Below are 22133 nucleotides of genomic sequence, written 5' to 3'. Positions count from 1 at the left end.
TTACGATGGATTTACTAAGCTGTCGTATTCGGGTTTTTCTTTTCTTCCGATGTCGATGTCATTCGTTTTTTTTTTACCTATTTTTACGGCAGTGATTAGCAAAACACTGCCGTTTTTTTTTACAATCAATCTCGGCCGGATCTGTGTGATCCGTGCTGGGGTTCTTATTTTTTTTTTTTTTAATTAAACAATGTAAAATCCCCCAAAAAAAATGCGTGGGGTCCCCCCTCCTAAGCATAACCAGCCTCGGGCTCTTTGAGCCGATCCTGGTTGCAGAAATATGGGGACAAAATTGACAGGTGTTCCCCCATATTTAAGCAACCAGCATCGGGCTCTGCGCCTGGTCCTGGTTCCAAAAATACGGGGGACAAAAAGAGTAGGGGTCCCCCGTATTTTTAAAACCAGCACCGGGCTCCACTAGCTGGACAGATAATGCCACAGCCGGGGGTCACTTTTATACAGTGCCCTGCGGCCGTGGCATCAAAAATCCAACTAGTCACCCCTGGCCGGGGTACCCTGGGGAAGTGGGGACCCCTTCAATCAAGGGGTCCCCCCCCCCCCAGCCACCCAAGGGCCAGGGGTGAAGCCCGAGGCTGTCCCCCCCCATCCAATGGGCTGCGGATGGGGAGGCTGATAGCCATTTGTGATAATGAAAAGATATTGTTTTTAGTAGCAGTACTACAAGTCCCAGCAAGCCTCCCCCGCATGCTGGTACTTGGAGAACCACAAGTACCAGCATGCGGCGGAAAAACGGGCCCGCTGGTACCTGTAGTACTACCACTAAAAAAATACCCAAAAAAACACAAGACACACACACCGTGAAAGTATAATTTTATTACATACATACACACATACATACATACTTACCTTATGTTCTCACGCAGGTCGGTCCTCTTCTCCAGTAGAATCCAAGGGCTACCTGTTGAAGAAATTCTACTCACCAGATCCAGTGGTCCAGGCTCCTCGGCAAATCCAGGGATAATCCACGTACTTGAATAAAACAAAAAAACGGTTGCCCGACCTCGAACTGAAAGGTGACCCATGTTTGCACATGGGTCACCTTTCCACGAATGCAAGAAACCCACTTTGCCTTCTGACTAAGTGGGTTTCTTCAGCCAATCAGGGAGTGCCACGTTGTAGCACTCTCCTGATCAGCTGTGTGCTCCTGTCCTCACTGACAGGCAGCACACGGCAGTGTTACAATGTAGCGCCTATGCGCTACATTGTAACCAATGATGGGAACTTTCTGCCCTGCGGTTGACCTAAAGTGACGTCACCGCTGAGCAGAAAGTTCCCAGCATTGGTTACAATGGAGCGCATAGGCGCTACATTGTAACACTGCCGTGTGCCGCCTGTCAGTGAGGACAGCAGCACACAGCTGATCAGGAGAGTGCTACAACGTGGCACTCCCTGATTGGCTGAAGAAACCCACTTAGACAGAAGTCAAAGTGGGTTTCTGGCATTCGTGGGAAGGTGACCCATGTGCAAACATGGGTCCCCTTTCAGTTCGTGGTCGGGACACCGTTTTTTTTTATTTATTCAAGTACGTGGATTAACCCTGGATTTGCCGAGGAGCCTGGACCCATGGATCTGGTGAGTAGAATTTCTTCAACAGGTAGCCCTTGGATTCTACTGGAGAAGAGGACCGACCTGCGTGAGAACATAAGGTAAGTATGTATGTATGTGTGTATGTATGTAATAAAATTATACTTTCACGGTGTGTGTGTCTTGTGTTTTTTTGGGTATTTTTTTAGTGGTAGTACTACAGGTACCAGCGGGCCCGTTTTTCCGCCGCATGCTGGTACTTGTGGTTCTCCAAGTACCAGCATGCGGGGGAGGCTTGCTGGGACTTGTAGTACTGCTACTAAAAACAATATCTTTTCATTATCACAAATGGCTATCAGCCTCCCCATCCGCAGCCCATTGGATGGGGGGGGACAGCCTCGGGCTTCACCCCTGGCCCTTGGGTGGCTGGGGGGGGGGGACCCCTTGATTGAAGGGGTCCCCACTCCCCCAGGGTACCCCGGCCAGGGGTGACTAGTTGGATTTTTGATGCCACGGCCGCAGGGCGCTGTATAAAAGTGACCCCCGGCTGTGGCATTATCTGTCCAGCTAGTGGAGCCCGGTGCTGGTTTTAAAAATACGGGGGACCCCTACTCTTTTTGTCCCCCGTATTTTTGGGACCAGGACCAGGCGCAGAGCCCGATGCTGGTTGCTTAAATATGGGGGAACCCCTGTCATTTTTGTCCCCACATTTCTGCAACCAGGATCGGCTCAAAGAGCCTGAGGCTGGTTATGCTTAGGAGGGGGGACCCCACGCAATTTTTTTGGCAAAAATAAGCACTTTCCCACCCCTTCCCACTGATATACATGCACGGATCTCATGGATCCCTGCATGCATCTCAAATCACGGAAAAAAAAAGCAGGTCTGTTTTTTTTAGGACTTTTTTACGAGTTGTAATTTTTCACGGCAGTGTTTTGTGTTTTTTTGCTTTGCACTTCTTAGTAAATGACCGAGATTCATATCTAAACAGGCGTAATTTGACCGATGGTGTATTCATTCGTAATTTTTTACCTGAACTAGCAAAAAATTACGAATGCCCTCATCACTGCCGTGATTAGTGTTTAGTAAATGACCGAGATTAACCGAGATGACACTTTGAAGAAAAAACGGCATCTCGGTCAAAATCGGGAGCTTAGTAAATATACCCCATAGTGTCAATAAGAAATTAAGTATTACCCAAATGTATTAAAAATTACATCCAGGGACAGTAATAGTGTTATGAGTCGCTGCTGCGGCTCATTTCTGTCTGTATTCTGGCTGTCTCCTAGCATCTAGGATGCTGGCTGTCACGTTCAGCAGCCCACCTGTTTGGAATAACTAATTAACTGACTCCAGTCTGATGACTCCTGTGATTGGTCTTTCTCCCTTTCATTATGGATTCTGACCAGTTCCTGTGGCCGGTGATATTCCCTAGTACTCTTTACAGTTCCCAGTCTCCCAGTCTGTTCCTGTGTCCTGCCATTGTCACAATGGTGCCCTGCCATTGTGTATCTGCATTCCTGCATCCTGCCTCAGTTCTCTGTGTGCTGTCCCTGCCAATCCTGCACCTTTGCCCTGTTGGAACCTGCCCTGTACCTGCTATCCTGTGTCATTGTCTTGCCGTGACCCTCCAGTTACCCTCATGTTGGTAACTGATTCAGATCCAGGCTCCTCTCAAGTCTCTGTGAATATATCCTTCCAGTCCTAGTACCATGCATATCCAGCCTGTGTGCCTGTGGATGTCTTCTGCAATAAAGTCACTCCAGCCGTGTCTGTAAGTCACAAGCCTGCAGCATATCCAGTACTCAAGCTACATATTACCCTCTGTGTGTTATTGCAATATGCAGCCTGGACACAGTTCATCTAGCAAGTCTCTCTGCAACTTAGTTAATGCTGGCAGCACTCTGTTTCCAATCAGTACACACTCAGCACCTGATTGTTACATCAGTTAACTTCTACCTGGTTACGTTTCCCACTTAGTTGTGCACTAAGGGAACAGTGAGGGGCTGTTATTGGCAGAAGACACTCTCACCGGCTCTAGGGGTCTCACACACGTAGTGCTGGAGTTCCCTAACAAATAAGAGCCCATCCCTGCAATGTGTAGGAATTAAAGTGATCGCTAATGCAACTATTTTCTTCCTGGTTCGGGTGCGGGTTGTGCTCCTGCGCATGCATGTTCATCAGACCACACATGCAAATGGCCACTGCCAGGGTGGAATCTAAAAGAAATGTTGCATGCCATCTTCACATAACATTAGTTACTGTGGCCAAGTTTCGGAATGCTTTGCATTACCGAGTTTTGTATATTCATCATGTTAGCAGCCCCCATAGAAACCTATATGTACTTTTACAGTTGAAAATGAAAGACTATGGTACTTCCTAGCTACTTGCCCAAAAGATAAATATTGACTGTGAATTTCATTGTCAGACACTCCAGTTGTAACTAAAACATACTTGCTTACTCATTTGGATCTTCCAGGAGACTCCCAAAAATCGGATGGCGCTCTTGGCAACCCAGAAGAGTGGACAAGTCTCCAGGAGCTGTCCGCAGCTGCCGACTTCCTGGGTGAAGTGGGTGGTCCGGGCAGTCGATAATGAGATTCTCTCTGAATCATGTCATTGTGTCCCAGCCCCTGGCAATCACGGCATTGTATAGAAGGAGGCAGGGCCACAGTGACATATTCACACCCACTATGTCTCTGTTCCATCCACTTCTGATGTGCCATTCCCCCACAGTGCCAACCTCGCCCGATGGGTGTAGCCCAAAGGTTGGCATGTATGAACTAAATGAACCACAATCCAACCACTACCCTAAAATGAAATGTACAGTATCTAAGAGCACAAAGCAATCATACAGTAATACATTCTATTATACAGAGTAAAATTTGTGATATCCATATACAGGCAAACTTTTGGAATGATGTAGCGGACAAACAAATATTCGCCCTGATTCAGCATGAAACGCTGAAATGTTGAAATCGCTATATGGTGATTTCTGCACTTCTGTGCATGCGCGCATGCTGCTGCGCGGATGTTTGAGGATTGCTATCGCAGTCTAAGTGCTGGTGGGGGTGGTGATGGGGCGGCGTTGCAGCATTTTGTGGGCGTCGATGCAGCGTTGGGAGTGCACAGTCTGGACAGCAGAGGCGTGTCCGGACTGTTTGTGGAGGGGGGGGCCGCGGCAGCTGTGTAACGTCGCACACAGCCGCTGCTAACAAAAACACGGTGGCCCTGGCGACGCTGAGAAGACAGGAGGCTACCCTAAAGATGCGAGTGCTTTGCTGTTTAGCAAAGTATTTTTATGGGAGGGGGAACCAAGCATGAGTGGTGGCCTTGCCCTGTGCGTGGGCGGCCCCAGCATGCTAGTGGAAGCAGTTGTAGTTTTGAGAATTTTCCCAATAACTACAATTCATGCTGAATTAGGCCCATTGTCACTACTGGATTGTAAGAGCTCTAAAAGACAAATACTGAATGAATGTGAATTTGTTTTCCAGATACTCCAGTTGAATCAACAAGAAATCCTAAAATGTCAACAGCACAACTACTACCGGAAAATGAAAGTACAGCATCTAACAGCACGAAGGGACCAGATAGTAATTTATCCTCTGTACAGACTTCAACTTCTGTTTCTACTAGTGCTATTAATGGAACAACATATGGTGCTTTTAGTACATCTAGTCCAGCCTCCTCCACCGCACCAACTGCTACTAATCTGTCTATGTTACCCAACTTGCCACCACTTACTAGTGCAACTTCTGTCCAATCCAGCTCACCATCACCAACTAATACTTCTGTCATATCCAGCTCACCATCACTAACTAATACCACTTCTGTCATATCCAGCTCACCATCACTGAATCTTACCACTTCTGTCAAATCAAGCTCGCCATCCCTGACTAATACTACTTCTGTCAAATCCAGCTCACCATCACCGACTAATACCACTTCTGTCATATCCAGCTCACCATCACTGAATCTTACCACTTCTGTCCAATCCAGCTCACCATCACCGACTAATACCACTTCTGTCAAATCCAGCTCACCATCACTGAGTGGTACCACTTCTATCAAATCCAGCTCACCATCACTGAGTGGTACCACTTCTATCAAATCCAGCTCACTATCACTGAGTGGTACCACTGCTGTCAAAACCAGCTCACCATCTACTGTCACTAGTACAACTAATAATGATAAGTCCTCATCCATTTCATCCTCTGCTCCCAATATGGTGACGGAAACTTCAGTATCACAGACAGGAATCACAGACCTCACTACTTCTGAATCCAGCAATAAACCATCACCAGCAGCCACAGGTAAGGTGCTCGGGAGAACCAAAGTTTTTAGCCTATAAAGTTTTAAAATTCTTTTAAACCTTAACAACAATAACTGACTTTAAAAATAAAGAATTTACATATTGGGGGTCATTCCGAGTTGTTCGCTCGCAAGCTGCTTTTAGCAGCTTTGCACACGCTAAGCCGCCGCCTACTGGGAGTGAATCTTAGCTTATCAAAATTGCGAACGAAAGATTATCAATATTGCGAAAAGACTTCTCTGTGCAGTTTCTGAGTAGCTCGAGACTTACTCTGACAGTGCGATCAGTTCAGTGCTTGTCGTTCCTGGTTTGACGTCACAAACACACCCAGCGTTCGCCCAGACACTCCTCTGTTTCTCCAGCCACTCCCACGTTTTTCCCAGAAACTGTAGCGTTTTTTCACACACTCCCATAAAACGGCCAGTTTCCGCCCAGAAACACCCACTTCCTGTCAATCACATTACAATCACCAGAACGAAGAAAAAACCTCGTAATGCCGTGAGTAAAAAATTCCTAACTGCATAGCAAATTTACTTGGCGCAGTCGCACTGCGGACATTGCGCATGCGCATTAGCGACTAATCGCTCCGTTGCGAGAAAATATAACGAGCGAACAACTCGGAATGACCCCCATTGTACAGTACTGTGCAAAAGTTACAGGAATGTGTGTAAAAAATGTGGCAAAGTAAGAATGCTTTTAAATATAGAAGTGGTAATAGTTTATGTTTATCACATAACACAATGTAAAGTGAATGAACAGAAGAGAAATCTAAATCAAATCAATATTTGGTGTGACCACCCTGTGCCTCAATTCTTCTAGGTACACTTGCACAGTTTTTGAAGGAACTTAGCAGGGAGGTTGTTCCAAACATCTTGGAGAACTAACCACAGATCTTCTGTGGATGTTGGCTTGCTCAAATCCATTCATGTAATCCCAGACAGACTCAATGATCAATTCCAGGACTCTTTGTTCTTTTTTTTACGCTGCAGATAGTTCTTAATGACAGTTTGGGGTCACTGTCTTGCTGCAGAATAAATTTGGAGCCAATCAGATGTAGAGATGAGCGGGTTCGGTTCCTCGGAATCCGAACCCCCCCCGAACTTCAGCCTTTTTACACGGGTCCGAGGCAGACTCGGATCTTCCCGCCTTGCTCGGCTAACCCGAGCGGGCCCGAACGTCATCATCCCGCTGTCGGATTCTCGCGAGGCTCGTATTCTATCGCGAGACTCGGATTCTATATAAGGAGCCGCGCGTCGCCGCCATTTTCACACGTGCATTGAGATTGATAGGGAGAGGACGTGGCTGGCGTCCTCTCCGTTTATAGTTACTGTTAGTAGTTAGTTGATCTGATTGCTGCTTAGCTTATTGTGGGGAGGATTGGGGAGAGCTGTTAGGAGGAGTACAGTCAGTGCAGAGTTTTGCTAGTTTTTTTTAATCCGTTCTCTGCCTGAAAAAAACGCTCCATACCATATCTGTGCTCAGCCTCAGTGTGCTGCATGATATATCTAATCTATGTATATCTGACTGTGCTGAGTGCTCACTGCTCACACAGCTGAATTGTGGGGGAGACTGGGGTGCAGTTATAGCAGGAGTACAGTGCACACTTTTGCTGCCAGTGTGACTGACCAGTGACCACCAGTATATTGTCTGCCTGAAAAAGTTAAACACTCCTGTGGTGTTTTTTTTTTTTATTCTATAAACGCATTCTGCTGACAGTGTCCAGCAGGTCCGTCATTCATTATATTATATAAATATTTACCTGCAGTAGTGTTATATTTTTTTTGTTCATCTCTATCATCTTTATCATCTCTATATTAGCAGACGCAGTACGGTAGTCCACGGCTGTGGCTACCTCTGTGTCGTCAGTGCTCGTCCATAATTGTATACCTACCTGTGGTGGGTTTTTTTTTTCTATCTTCTTCATACTAGTAGTTTAGGAGTCTGCTGACAGTGTCCAGCAGGTCCGTCATTATATTATATATACCTGCAGTAGTGATATATATATATTTTTTATATCATTATCATCTCTATACTAGCAGACGCAGTACGATAGTCCACGGCTGTAGCTACCTCTGTGTCGTCAGTGCTCGTCCATAATTGTATACCTACCTGTGGTGGGGTTTTTTTTTCTATCTTCTTCATACTAGTAGTTTAGGAGTCTGCTGACAGTGTCCAGCAGGTCCGTCATTATATTATATATACCTGCAGTAGTGATGTATATATATTTTTTATATCATTATCATCTCTATACTAGCAGACGCAGTACGGTAGTCCACGGCTGTAGCTACCTCTGTGTCGTCAGTCACTCGTCATCCATAAGTATACTAGTATCCATCCATCTCCATTGTTTACCTGAGGTGCCTTTTAGTTGTGCCTATTAAAATATGGAGAACAAAAATGTTGAGGTTCCAAAAATAGGGAAAGATCAAGATCCACTTCCACCTCGTACTGAAGCTGCTGCCACTAGTCATGGCTGAGACGATGAAATTCCATCAACGTCGTCTGCCAAGGCCGATGCCCAATGTCATAGTACAGAGCATGTAAAATCCAAAACACAAAATATCAGTAAAAAAAGGACTCAAAAATCTAAAATAAAATCGTCGGAGGAGAAGCGTAAACTTGCCAATATGCCATTTACCACACGGAGTGGCAAGGAACGGCTGAGGCCCTGGCCTATGTTCAAGGCTAGTGGTTCAGCTTCACATGAGGATGGAAGCACTCAGCCTCTTGCTAGAAAAATGAAAAGACTTAAGCTGGCAAAAGCACAGCAAAGAACTGTGCGTTCTTCGAAATCACAAATCCACAAGGAGAGTCCAATTGTGTCGGTTGCGATGCCTGACCTTCCCAACACTGGACGTGAAGAGCATGCGCCTTCCACCATTTGCACGCCCCCTGCAAGTGCTGGAAGGAGCACCCGCAGTCCAGTTCCTGATAGTCAGATTGAAGATGTCAGTGTTGAAGTACACCAGGATGAGGAGGATATGGGTGTTGCTGGCGCTGGGGAGGAAATTGACAAGGAGTATTCTGATGGTGAGGTGGTTTGTTTAAGTCAGGCACCCGGGGAGACACCTGTTGTCCGTGGGAGGAATATGGCCATTGACATGCCTGGTGAAAATACCAAAAAAATCAGCTCTTCGGTGTGGAAGTATTTCAACAGAAATGCGGACAACATTTGTCAAGCCGTGTGTTGCCTTTGTCAAGCTGTAATAAGTAGGGGTAAGGACGTTAACCACCTCGGAACATCCTCCCTTATACGTCACCTGCAGCGCATTCATCATAAGTCAGTGACAAGTTCAAAAACTTTGGGCGACAGCGGAAGCAGTCCACTGACCAGTAAATCCCTTCCTCTTGTAACCAAGCTCACGCAAACCACCCCACCAACTCCCTCAGTGTCAATTTCCTCCTTCCCCAGGAATGCCAATAGTCCTGCAGGCCATGTCACTGGCAATTCTGACGAGTCCTCTCCTGCCTGGGATTCCTCCGATGCATCCTTGCGTGTAACGCCTACTGCTGCTGGCGCTGCTGTTGTTGCTGCTGGGAGTCGATGGTCATCCCAGAGGGGAAGTCGTAAGACCACTTTTACTACTTCCACCAAGCAATTGACTGTCCAACAGTCCTTTGCGAGGAAGATGAAATATCACAGCAGTCATCCTGCTGCAAAGCGGATAACTGAGGCCTTGGCATCCTGGGCGGTGAGAAACGTGGTTCCGGTATCCATCATTACTGCAGAGCCAACTATAGATTTGTTTGAGGTACTGTGTCCCCGGTACCAAATACCATCTAGGTTCCATTTCTCTAGGCAGGCGATACCGAAAATGTACACAGACCTCAGAAAAAGACTCACCAGTGTCCTAAAAAATGCAGTTGTACCCAATGTCCACTTAACCACGGACATGTGGACAAGTGGAGCAGGGCAGACTGAGGACTATATGACTGTGACAGCCCACTGGGTAGATGTATTGACTCCCGCCACAAGAACAGCAGCGGCGGCACCAGTAGCAGCATCTCGCAAACGCCAACTCTTTCCTAGGCAGGCTACGCTTTGTATCACCGCTTTCCAGAATACGCACACAGCTAAAAACCTCTTACGGCAACTGAGGAAGATCATCGCAGAATGGCTTACCCCAATTGGACTCTCCTGTGGATTTGTGGCATCGGACAACGCCAGCAATATTGTGTGTGCATTAAATATGGGCAAATTCCAGCACGTCCCATGTTTTGCACATACCTTGAAGTTGGTGGTGCAGAATTATTTAAAAAACGAGAGGGGCGTGCAAGAGATGCTGTCGGTGGCCAGAAGAATTGCGGGACACTTTCGGCGTACAGGCACCACGTACAGAAGACTGGAGCAACACCAAAAACGCCTGAACCTGCCCTGCCATCATCTGAAGCAAGAAGTGGTAACGAGGTGGAATTCAACCCTCTATATGCTTCAGAGGTTGGAGGAGCAGCAAAAGGCCATTCAAGCCTATACAACTGAGCACGATATAGGAGGTGGAATGCACCTGTCTCAAGCGCAGTGGAGAATGATTTCAACGTTGTGCAAGGTTCTGCAACCTTTTGAACTTGCCACACGTGAAGTCAGTTCAGACACTGCCAGCCTGAGTCAGGTCATTCCCCTCATCAGGCTTTTGCAGAAGAAGCTGGAGACATTGAAGGAGGAGCTAACACTGAGCGATTCCGCTAGGCATGTGGGACTTGTGGATGGAGCCCTTAATTCGCTTAACAAGGATTCACGGGTGGTCAATCTGTTGAAATCAGAGCACTACATTTTGGCCACCGTGCTCGATCCTAGATTTAAAACCTACGTTGTATCTCTCTTTCCGGCAGACACAAGTCTGCTGGGGTTCAAAGAACTGCTGGTGACAAAATTGTCAAGTCAAGCGGAACGCGACCTGTCAACATCTCCTCCTTCACATTCTCCCGCAACTGGGGGTGCGAGGAAAAGGCTCAGAATTACGAGCCCACCCGCTGGCGGTGATGCAGGGCAGTCTGGAGCGACTGCTGATGCTGACATCTGGTCCGGACTAAGGGACCTGACAACGATTACGGACATGTCGTCTACTGTCACTGCATATGATTCTCTCACCATTGAAAGAATGGTGGAGGATTATATGAGTGACCGCATCCAAGTAGGCACGTCAGACAGTCCGTACGTATACTGGCAGGAAAAAGAGGCAATTTGGAGGCCCTTGCACAAACTGGCTTTATTCTACCTAAGTTGCCCTCCCACAAGTGTGTACTCCGAAAGAGTGTTTAGTGCCGCCGCTCACCTTGTCAGCAATCGGCGTACGAGGTTACTTCCAGAAAATGTGGAGAAGATGATGTTCATTAAAATGAATTATAATCAATTCCTCCATGGAGACATTCACCAGCAGCAATTGCCTCCACAAAGTACACAGGGAGCTGTGATGGTGGATTCCAGTGGGGACGAATTGATAATCTGTGAGGAGGGGGATGTACACGGTGATGAATCGGAGGATGATGATGAGGTGGACATCTTGCCTCTGTAGAGCCAGTTTGTGCAAGGAGAGATTAATTGCTTCTTTTTTGGTGGGGGTCCAAACCAACCCGTCATTTCAGTCACAGTCGTGTGGCAGACCCTGTCACTGAAATGATGGGTTGGTTAAAGTGTGCATGTCCTGTTTATACAACATAAGGGTGGGTGGGAGGGCCCAAGGACAATTCCATCTTGCACCTCTTTTTTCTTTCATTTTTCTTTGCGTCATGTGCTGTTTGGGGAGTGTTTTTTGGAAGGGCCATCCTGCGTGACACTGCAGTGCCACTCCTAGATGGGCCCGGTGTTTGTGTCGGCCACTAGGGTCGCTGAGCTTAGTCACACAGCTACCTCATTGCGCCTCTTTTTTTCTTTGCGTCATGTGCTGTTTGGGGAGTGTTTTTTGGAAGGGCCATCCTGCGTGACACTGCAGTGCCACTCCTAGATGGGCCAGGTGTTTGTGTCGGCCACTTGGGTCGCTGAGCTTAGTCATCCAGCGACCTCGGTGCAAATTTTAGGACTAAAAATAATATTGTGAGGTGTGAGGTGTTCAGAATAGACTGAAAATGAGTGGAAAGTATGGTTATTGAGGTTAATAATGCTTTGGGATCAAAATGACCCCCAAATTCTATGATTTAAGCTGTTTTTTAGGGTTTTTTGAAAAAAACACCCGAATCCAAAACACACCCGAATCCGACAAAAAAAAATTCGGTGAGGTTTAGCCAAAACGCGTTCGAACCCAAAACACGGCCACGGAACCGAACCCAAAACCAAAACACAAAACCCGAAAAATTTCCGGTGCACATCTCTAATCAGATGCCTCCCTGATGATATAGCATGATCGATAAGTACCTGCCCGTATTTCTCAGCATTGAGGATACCATTGATCCTGACCAAATCCCCAATTCCATTTGCTGAAATGCAGCCCCAAACTTGCAAGGAACCTCCACCATGATTCACTGTTGCCTGCAGACACTCATTATTGTATCGTCCTCCAGCCCTTCGGCAAACAAACTGCCATCTGTTACAGCTAAACATTTCACATTTTTTCTCATCAGTCCAGAGCACCTGCAGCCATTTTTCTTCACCCCAGTTCCTATGTTTTTGTGCGTAGTTGAGTCACTTGGTCTTGTTTCCACGTCGAAGGTATAACTTTTGGGCCACAATTCTTCCATGAAGACCACTTCTGGCCAGACTTCTCTGAACAGTAGATAGGTGTACCTGGGTCCCACTGGTTACTTCCAGATCTGAGCTGATGGCACTGCTGAACATCTTCCAATTTCGAAGAGAAGTCAGCATGATGTGTATTCCATCTGATGCACTAAGTGTCCTTGGCCGACCACTGCATCTACGGTCCTCAACGTCGCCTGCTTCTTCATGCTTCCTCAAAAGAGCTCGAACAGCGCATATTGAAACCCCAGTCTGCTTTGAAATCTTTGTCTGGGAGAGACTTTGCTGATGCAGTATAACTACCTTGTTACCTTGTCTTTTTTGCTGTGCTCAGTCTTACCAGGGTGTATGGCCTGTGACATGAAACTGACTTCCACAGCCTCCCCTTTGTAGTACCTCACCCAAGTTTAAGCCCCCTACCCAGCTGTTTCTGTTTCAGTTAATGACTGTTTTTCAACCTACATATGAAAATGATCATTATCACCTGTTGGTATGGTTAGTTACACCTGACTATAATTCCACAAAATCCCAAACTTTATGCAAGGATGCCTAGCAGGGGACGTAATTATGTGACCGGCTGTCAGGAGACCGCCGGTCACAACACCTCCCCCTGCATACTGCCCCATGAGAATCCCAACAGTCGGCATGCCGACTAGCAGGGACTATTCCCACTTGTGGGTGTCCACGACACCCATAGAGTGGGAATAGAACCTGTGACAACCTTGTGCTCGCCCCCCCCCCCCCTCCCCCCTTTGTCGACATTCCACTGCTGGGATACAGGTTGAGGTATGCTGCCCGGTGGTTTCCTGACCGCCAGTCACGCATACCCAGCCCCCTAGAAGAATTGATGCTGTTTTGTAGGCAAATGGTGAACCCATCAGATATGGATTTATTTTACATTTCTCTACTGTTCATTCACTTTGCATTTTGTTAATTGATAAAAATAAACTATTAACACTTCTATTTTTGAAAGCATTCTTACTTTGAAGACTTTTTTCACACCTGCCCAAAACTTTTGCACAATTTTGTAAAAGGATAATAAACTACAGATTCCTGTATAAAGCCAGAAAATACAAGACAAAATCTGTATTCCACAGTTGTGGGTGAGAGCAATCGGTCAGATTATTTCTGTGTTGCCTATTATTGTTTCATGTAGATCATATACAAACTGTAATATTTAATACATAAATATAATGTAGTTAAACAAAGAGCCTAATTTAAAAAAAAACAACCTGTACTATGATCTAGTAATGGTATACTATGGGAGGAATTCAATTGCCAGCGAAGGGGGCAAGTTGTCATTGCCGCGGTGTTTAAAAGCTGACAACGGCAGCCTGACTGGCTCCCTTTGTCTGGCCGATTCACACACCTTTTTTTCCAAAAGTGCTGGAACCCTATGAGGCAGTGAGCACTTTTGTGCAAGATCCCCACCGCCGTAAAGTGCGGCAGTGTCGGGTGGATTCACTGGACGAATTTGTCCGGCACATAATTGAATTTGCACCTATGTACGAAACATCTGTATTGTTTATGGCAACTGTGTATGGCAATACATGCTGCTGGTAATACTGTACATAAATAATGTCTCGGATGCTGTTCATATCATCTAAATTAAAGCACTGTTGCATCAGGAGCCTAGGGCTGCTTTAGGGTGTACAGTATGTCATCAGAAAAAGATAAGAAATATGAAATATCCCATTGATGTAGTCACCAGAAGACATAGAGGGACTGATGCAGATGTTGCTGCCTCTTTTGCCACAGTCATGTTGACGTCTTTATGCTAATGTCACTACAAAGCCCTTCCCTGGTATACATCCGGTGTACATCCATGCATCTGAATGTGCAAGGACTGAGATGTCCATTGTCAGTGTCCATACACGCTGTGTGCACCTTGGTGCAGCATTTCTGTTGCACCATCAAAACTTACACTAACCCTATTGCAGTCGTTGAAATCTCCGTACACAACCACTTTCTGCAACATTCCCGCCACACGCCTGCTTTCTGTGCGTCTTTTTACTCCAGGCCCTGTTACCTCCCAGTCAGCATCCAGGAATGCCCCTTACATTACTGCTACGACGCTTCCAATTATGTACTATAACTGTACATAGAAAATTAGGATGCATGTGCGGTGCGGCTCAGAAGCATGCACAGTGAATAAACATCTGCCATTTGAGTGAATATTGGTGTAGCAGATCTTTTACCAGGATGAAAATAATAAATTAGAACAGTAAAACTGAAATTAGGAATGGCCATTGACCATGGATGGTTAGTAACCATCAGTGGTATGGTTGTCCTGGTGGACAACGGTTTTGCCATCAATGGCTGAGGTCCAATGGCTCCCTGCCATAAATGCAGAGAGCATGGCCAAGGTTTTTTTTTATACACACACCCCAGATGCCCTGCATAACCATCCTTCCCTCATGAACCCAGGGTCCCACCTCCCACTAAGTCAGAGCTGCTGCCTGCACCCTGTGTGCTACGACCATCTAAGGTGCAAACAATTGTTTCCTGACAATCCATGTAAAACACTGATTGCACCATTCATGGTGACTATAAATGGTGGAACCTTCCATGGCCATCCCTTACTGAAATGGACCTCCCTTTCCTCAGTGATCAGACTTCCTTGCATTGTCACCTACTGTTGCAAACTAGTAATGCAAAGGCCTTTTTCTTTTCTTCATGTGCTTATGTTATGTTGGCCCATTGTATGGCTTGGTGTATCAAGATGGCAGTGAGGTGACTGTGGAGAAGTAAACTTAGAGTTACTGCAGGAATGAGATGGAGGATCAGAGTTCCTTATCGAACGTGGAATAGGTGCAGATATGGAAAATACAAACGTTAGAAACAATTTTAAAATTAGTTTTAGAGGGTATAAAGGGCCAAATGTATTTTCTAGCTAAACATAATGGTCTGATTCACAGCTGCACATAATGCCAATGCTAATGTATTTGAGCGACGTTTTGATACTGCGCGTGTGAAAATCCCTAAAATCTCCTTTGACACATCTGTTACACAGAGTGTGCACACAAAAGTGCTGTTGTGATCAAGACACACAGTATCAGAAATGTCTTGGAAAAGTGATGGGCATTCCTAGGCGGTTACTGGGAGGTGGGTGGTGCAAGTTTCGATGGTGTAACTAACTGATGAATCTAAACATGGATGCTCAAAGTGGACATCTCAGTCCTTGCACATTCGGATACATAGATGGACACTAGGGATGGACTTTGTATTACATTTACATAAAATTGCAGGCATGTGACTGCCAATAGACGCAGTCATAGCCGCTTCTGAATCCACTTCTGAGTCACTTACTCACAGGTGGTAGAAGATGGGCACTGGTTATATTTGGCACTGAACTCACTGGGAGAGGCAGTGGGTGGCATCAGGAGAGGCAGTGGGTTACTGGGAAGGCAGTTGGTGACAGAGAGAGGCAGTGGGTGACAGAAATAGGGCAATGGGTAACAAGTAGAGGAAGTGGGTAACAGCGCGAGAGGCAGTGGGTAACAGCGGGAGAGGCAGTGGGTTCCTGGGATGGCAGTGGGTGACAGACAGGGGCAGTGGGTGATGGGGAGAGGCAGAGGGTGACAAGGAGAGGTAGCAGTGGGTGACAGGGAAAGGTAGAGAGTGACAGCAGGAGCTAGTCAGTGACAGCAGGAGGCTTATGGTGTCAGTGGGTGACAGCAGGAGACAGGGGGAAGCAGGGAGTGACAGGGGGAGTCAATGGGTGACAGAGGCAATAAGTGACAGGGAGAGGAAGTGGGTGACAGCAGGAGACAGTGAGTGACAGGGAAAGTCAGTAGCTGGCAGTAAGTGACAGGTAGAGGTAGTGGGTGACAGCAGGAGGCAGTGGGTGATAGGTGAGGCAGTAAGTGACAGGAAGAGTCAGTGGCTGGCAGTGGGTGCAAGAGAGAGGCAGTGGATAACAGTAGGAGCTAGTGGATGATGGAGAGGCAGTGGATGACTGGGTGAGGCAGTGGGTTACTGGGAGATGCGAGAGTGACAGTGGGAGGCAGAGAGTGATTGGAGAATTGTGCTCCCTCCTATTTTAAGTATTCATAGTATTTTCCATGTCACACCTAGTACAAGGACATCCGTGGGTACCTATTGGACAAATATGTATCTTTGGCCAAGAAAGGTAGACACGTATATTTTCAGAGATTTTACTCAGTAAGAATATCATATCCATTCTATAACTGAACATGTTGTTCTATAACTATAACTCTTTATAACACGAGCAAAAATATATGTTTAATTATTTTACATTTTATATATATTTTTTAAAGTTAAATACTGTACATTACATACCATAGCAAGCCAATTGCACAGAATATATCAATCATATGAGTTAGTGAAAAATTAAAACGCCATTGTATCTACCCTTTCAGAAAAAAGTGTGCAAACCTATTTAATTTTATTTTTTACACTATTTGGGTGACACCTTTTGCTCCCTTGTAATTCACAACAAAAGGAAAACTAACAAAGTGGATAATAGCAGTTAGCCCGGATCCACTGCATATAAATGAATGCACCTATCTTGCTAGTAGATTGTGTACCTATTTAACAATTCAAAAGCGAACAATTCACCTTTCAGGTATTCAGAATATTTTCCATGTTACACCTAGGAAAATATGTCTCTGTCAGACATAAACATGAAAACATAAACACGCAAAATAGTGTACATTTGTAAAATGAAATATTGAATAATAGAACTGAGGTTGCTCACCTTGAATAGTTGAGATAATCACCTTCAAATCTCAACAACACCTGCACAGTGCTCACCACAGTGTTTTCTGGTCACAATTTAAGATGACTGTAGCCTATGAGCCTCTTCATCATCGCTACTGTAGTTTCTGTATGTTTAATGTGATGGGCCTATTCATTATTGAGGGTCTAATAGGGCTGCCTAGTATTCAGCAAACTCTGAAAACTGCAGATGTTGCTGGTTTCCAGAGCTGGCTCCTTTCTATGGAAAGGAGATCTGGGGTTGTGAAGAGGGATCTGAGTGGAACTCTTTGTCACCTCCACATTGCCCAATTTTTGGCTGTGTGCATGCATGACCTCAGCCAGGTTGTCTCTGATAAGTACCACTGCTACTTTTGTAGGGGATCCCAGGGACAGCTGCTTTTCCAAGAAGCTGTTCCCACGCTGCAGCAATTATGAATTTCTCCAGTATTTTTGTATCCACCACCACAACTCACAGTGAGTTGGATAGTTAACCCTTTCATGCATGAATTATAATAACCCAATGCAAGATTTTAATTTTTTTTATCTATTAGTCTTCAGGGTTTATAAAAACACAAAAAGGTTTTTTTTTAACTATAAAGTAAAAATGTTACACACATGTCTACTTGAGTGGACATTATGCATCTGCAACATAAAAAATTGCCCTATTATCATGGAACAGTATTTTAACAATGAAAGTTTGTTTTTATTGTTCTTGCAAAAAACTAAGGTAAAATAAAACAAAAACAATAACAAATGTATGGTATGGCTCCAATTTGTTCTTATAATTTTTTACAGAAACAAAAAAATCCTCTAAGTTGAAAGCAATACATTTTTTATGCATATTAATAAGCCTTACATGGAGTATGGATCTTTGTATTGCATGATGTCCACTCAAGTGGACATATGATTTATGGGAAAAATTTTTTTTTGAGTGTTAAAACATCTACCATATTAGGCCCTAAACATTACTTTCCTTTTATTTTTTTTAACCTGATCTGATATCTTTGATTAAAAATATTTGACAAAAATCCCGAAGTGGTCGGTGCTGTGAAATTTTCTCAGCCATTTTGTTTTTGTAGGAATTTAAATTTGCCACTAGGTGCATACCTTCTAAGTTTGGTAGATGTCCAAAGGAGAGGACACCATGCACTGGTGATTTCAAAAGAAAGTTTCTACATGACATTAAGGGGTCTATGTACTAAGCCATGGGGAGAGATAAAGCGGATGGAGATAAAGTACCAGCCAGTCAGCTCCTAACTGCCATGTTACAGGCTGTGTTTGAAAAATGACAGGAGCTGATTGGCTGGTTATTTATCTCTGTCTACTTTATCTCTCTCCAAGGCTTAGTATATAGACCCCTATGTCTTTATAAACATCTGTCCACTGTAGTGGCCTCTATGCATGAAAGGGTTAATTATCATGGGGTCGGATTGCCTCTGATGATGAATAGGACCCTCAATTTGGAATCTAGGCGACATGATGCAGAAAAGCTTCCACTGATTGATTTATCACTGCGTTTATCACTCTTTGGCAGTTTGAGTACATACAAATACACTTTATCACAGCAATACACACTACACATTTATTATTTTGTGGTTATGTACTCTTCTGTGACAGCAAAATGTCTGCATGAGGCACTTCCCAAAAATAGAATTGAGGTACTTGCCTGTCTATGTCATTGCCATGTTGATGACATTGTCATATTTTCACCAGAGTAATGTGTTAACTGTCCACATATTTTGTTTTTTGTTTTTTAAATTATCATTATTACTGTAATTTCTTTCCGTTCATTTTCACATACAAAGTCAATATTGTTACCAAAAAGTAATTTTTACCTGTATTAGCGGTCATAACCATTAGTGCATAAAATATGGTCAAAATAACTATATACTCAAATCGTTGGCGGGATTTAATGGTGTCCGAGATCGCCAGAGATGCGGGATGCCGGACGATTTCTCACTTTTTTTTAAAGGGGCAATCACTTACAAGGCATGGCTTTGCCTTGTAAGTGACTGTCCCTTTTTTCAAAAATGACCAAGATCGGCCGGCAACCCACACCTCGGATTCCATTAAATCCCGCTATTGGTGTCTGTTTTATTTATGTATTGCATATCTGCCATTATTTTTATTCCCTCTAATTATTTCTTAGTCACTTTCTATGTTGTCCAAATGAGCGTAACAGTCACAGGAACACAAGGGAGCATTAATGGAGAGCAGGCCTTCACCCTCATGAAAAACATGGTAAGACTTGAACTCTTATTATAAACAGATACACTGCAATAACTGAATGTGCAAAATCAAATCAAATAATGTAAATCAAGGACCTATCTTCACGTGTCAGATGTTTTAGCCAGATCATTGCAGTGGCATAAAAGTTTGGCGTCAAAGGTGGTTTTAGATCTGTAATAAGGGTAGAATTAAGACAACAAAACTGAAATGCTGTGAATGGGATATCGTTGGCCGAGCACTATCGGGAAGTAAAAGAGTTTGCGTGAAACTTGAATTGACCAGTATCACTCTATTTATATCATCCATGATAATTGTGTCCTACATGTTAATCTGAGTTCCTCATATTCCTAACAATATCACAAACAGGCCGTGTTATTTGATATATCATTATCACAGAGGTACTACAGTAAACCTGTGGATCCCCTACTTCTGCAGAAAAGCACCAGTATGCATTTATAGGCTGTAAAGGTATTTTGGAATCTCACACTGAGCTGAATACCCTAGTAAATACTCTAGTAACCAATACCTGACTAATGCGTTTCATATGAGGCTTACTCACATTTTGCCAGCAGTATAAAATGCTAAATCATTATCAGTGGGTCTCTGACCTACTGTTAGGTATTATGGGAATGTAGAATGCCATACAAATAACATTTGCATTATATAAGTTCATTTCACCCCCCGCAGTAGTGCATGCAATACAACACCTTTATTCCTTCCTGTTGATATATATATATATATATATATATATATACCTACATGCGTGGAATAGTCAGACAGTGTGTCAAGTAACAGCACCAAGCCTGTGAAGCTGCCTGCAGGGATCTTAGGGTGCTACACTTCCCAAGAGTCAGCAGCTCCACCCTTGATGCTGCTTCTGGAGTTCACTTCCCAAAGTTGGTAGCCCCAGGGTGCACTGCAGCTCTGTTATGGCTCTGAGGCAGACCACACCAGCATATGACCCCTTCCACCCATTACAAAATACTCTGCTCCCCAAATTTATTATGCCAGGTGAAGAGGGTTTTGTTTAACAGCTAATTATTCAGCCAATGTAACAGCTATGTTTGGGGCATAGGTTCTCAAACTCAGTCTTTTGACCCTAAACAGTTCATGTTTTCCAGATCGCCTCACAGACTCATAAGCCTGTGAATCTCCTAAAATGTGTCAGTGAGTAATGAATACACCTGTGTACCTGCTAGGTGACCTGGAAAATGTGAGCTGTTTGGTGTCCTGAAGACCCAGTTTGAGAACCGCTGGTTTAGGCTATGTTTAATGGCAGCTATATCCAGGATAATGCAGTTTGGCGCTCAGTGAGAACATATCTCAATATGAAGTTATTAAGGATACTTCAAATAAATCTAGGTCAGTGTTTCTTAACTCCTGTCATCATAGAACCCTACATTAAATATTTTCCAAATCTCCTTGCTAGAGCACAGGTTTATTCATTACTAACTGACACATTTTTAGAAGATCACAGGTGGTTCTAATTATTCCACTTGTGATTCTGTGTGGAAACCTGGAAAATATGCACTGTTAGGGCTCCCTGGGGGCTGGAGTTGTGAAATACTGTCCCACTTGGTAAGGTAACAAACATAAACCTCTACTGTCATTCAGTTCATACGATTATCCACATTCACTTGTGTTTCTTCCTCAGATGGACTTCCTCCTGAAGAACTCAGAGTTTGCTCTAATGCAGATTACAGTGTCTGATGATCTGGGGTATGTAATGTTCACAGTGTTACGTAAGCAGGATCATCTCTTTAACCCAATTTCTGAGCTCAGTAAAGCTTTTAATACCAAAAGCAGTGGCATAGCTAGCTTTTGGCATGGGGGAGAGAATATGGAAAATAGGCGCCCCATGTCCATCCAGAGTATGATATAATGAAGGTGTATCCTCAGCATTTGCAATTTTGCATTATTGTCCGGTCATAGACACTCTCCTATTATGCAGGTGCATCCATAGCGTCACATACTGCACTAGATATACACTCAACAGTATTGTAATAAAGCATATTACACTTTAAATACTCATCTTCATTAAGGTTTATTAATAAAACACTGTCTATAACATGATAAAATATTACTAATTGGGTGTACTTAAATTTGTCAGATTTAAACACAGACAAATGGGCAAGGCCACATTTCCAAACACCGCTGAACACAAAGACAGATGTCCAGTATGATAATGAAGGGCAGCCATTTCTGTATATCGTCTATATATCGCACACACTGGGCCTGATTCTGAGGCGCATGCATTTTCCGCTCCATTTCACTACAGCCGCAGCTTTGTACTCCCTTTCATATGCTAATGCAACGATTGGTTGAACTAAGGGCCTAATTCAGACTCGATCGCTGCAGCGGCAGTGATCGTAGCCTGATGCTCTCTGGTGAGTGCAGCCGTACAGTGTGCACAGTGCGTGTGCGCACCCAGTGAGATCCAGTGAGATGTGATTAACAAGAAGAGGCAGTCGTGGGGCAGGATGGGGGGTGCCAATGGCGTTAGAACGTCATTGGTGGGGCACGGTCTGGACAACGCAGGCGTGTCCGGACCATTGCAGGCCGTGGTGGCTGCATGACATCACATGCATCGCTGTGACCCAGAATGTGGCAGGTAGCCGCCTGCCAGCGCAGCTAGGCTGCGCATCTAGGGAGCTACTTGG

General features: G+C 44.7%; 1 protein-coding gene across 1 annotated transcript in view; it reads left to right on the top strand.

Moving 5' to 3' along the window:
* Window positions 1–21556, top strand: part of LOC134949844 (mucin-2-like) — a 44479-nt gene extending 22923 nt beyond the window's left edge. Inside the window, exons 6-8 of the mRNA XM_063938554.1 lie at window positions 5038–5856; window positions 19394–19485; window positions 21128–21556. Coding sequence (XP_063794624.1) covers window positions 5038–5856; window positions 19394–19485; window positions 21128–21355 — 1139 coding nt within the window. The 3' untranslated portion in view covers window positions 21356–21556. The remainder of the gene's footprint in view (window positions 1–5037; window positions 5857–19393; window positions 19486–21127) is intronic.
* Window positions 21557–22133: the final 577 nt, after the last annotated feature.

Source organism: Pseudophryne corroboree, chromosome 8 (genome assembly GCF_028390025.1).
Source record: "Pseudophryne corroboree isolate aPseCor3 chromosome 8, aPseCor3.hap2, whole genome shotgun sequence".
Lineage (NCBI taxonomy): Eukaryota > Metazoa > Chordata > Amphibia > Anura > Myobatrachidae > Pseudophryne > Pseudophryne corroboree.
The sequence above is the reverse complement of the archived record's forward strand: the minus strand, read 5'-3'. Positions and strand labels throughout refer to the sequence as shown.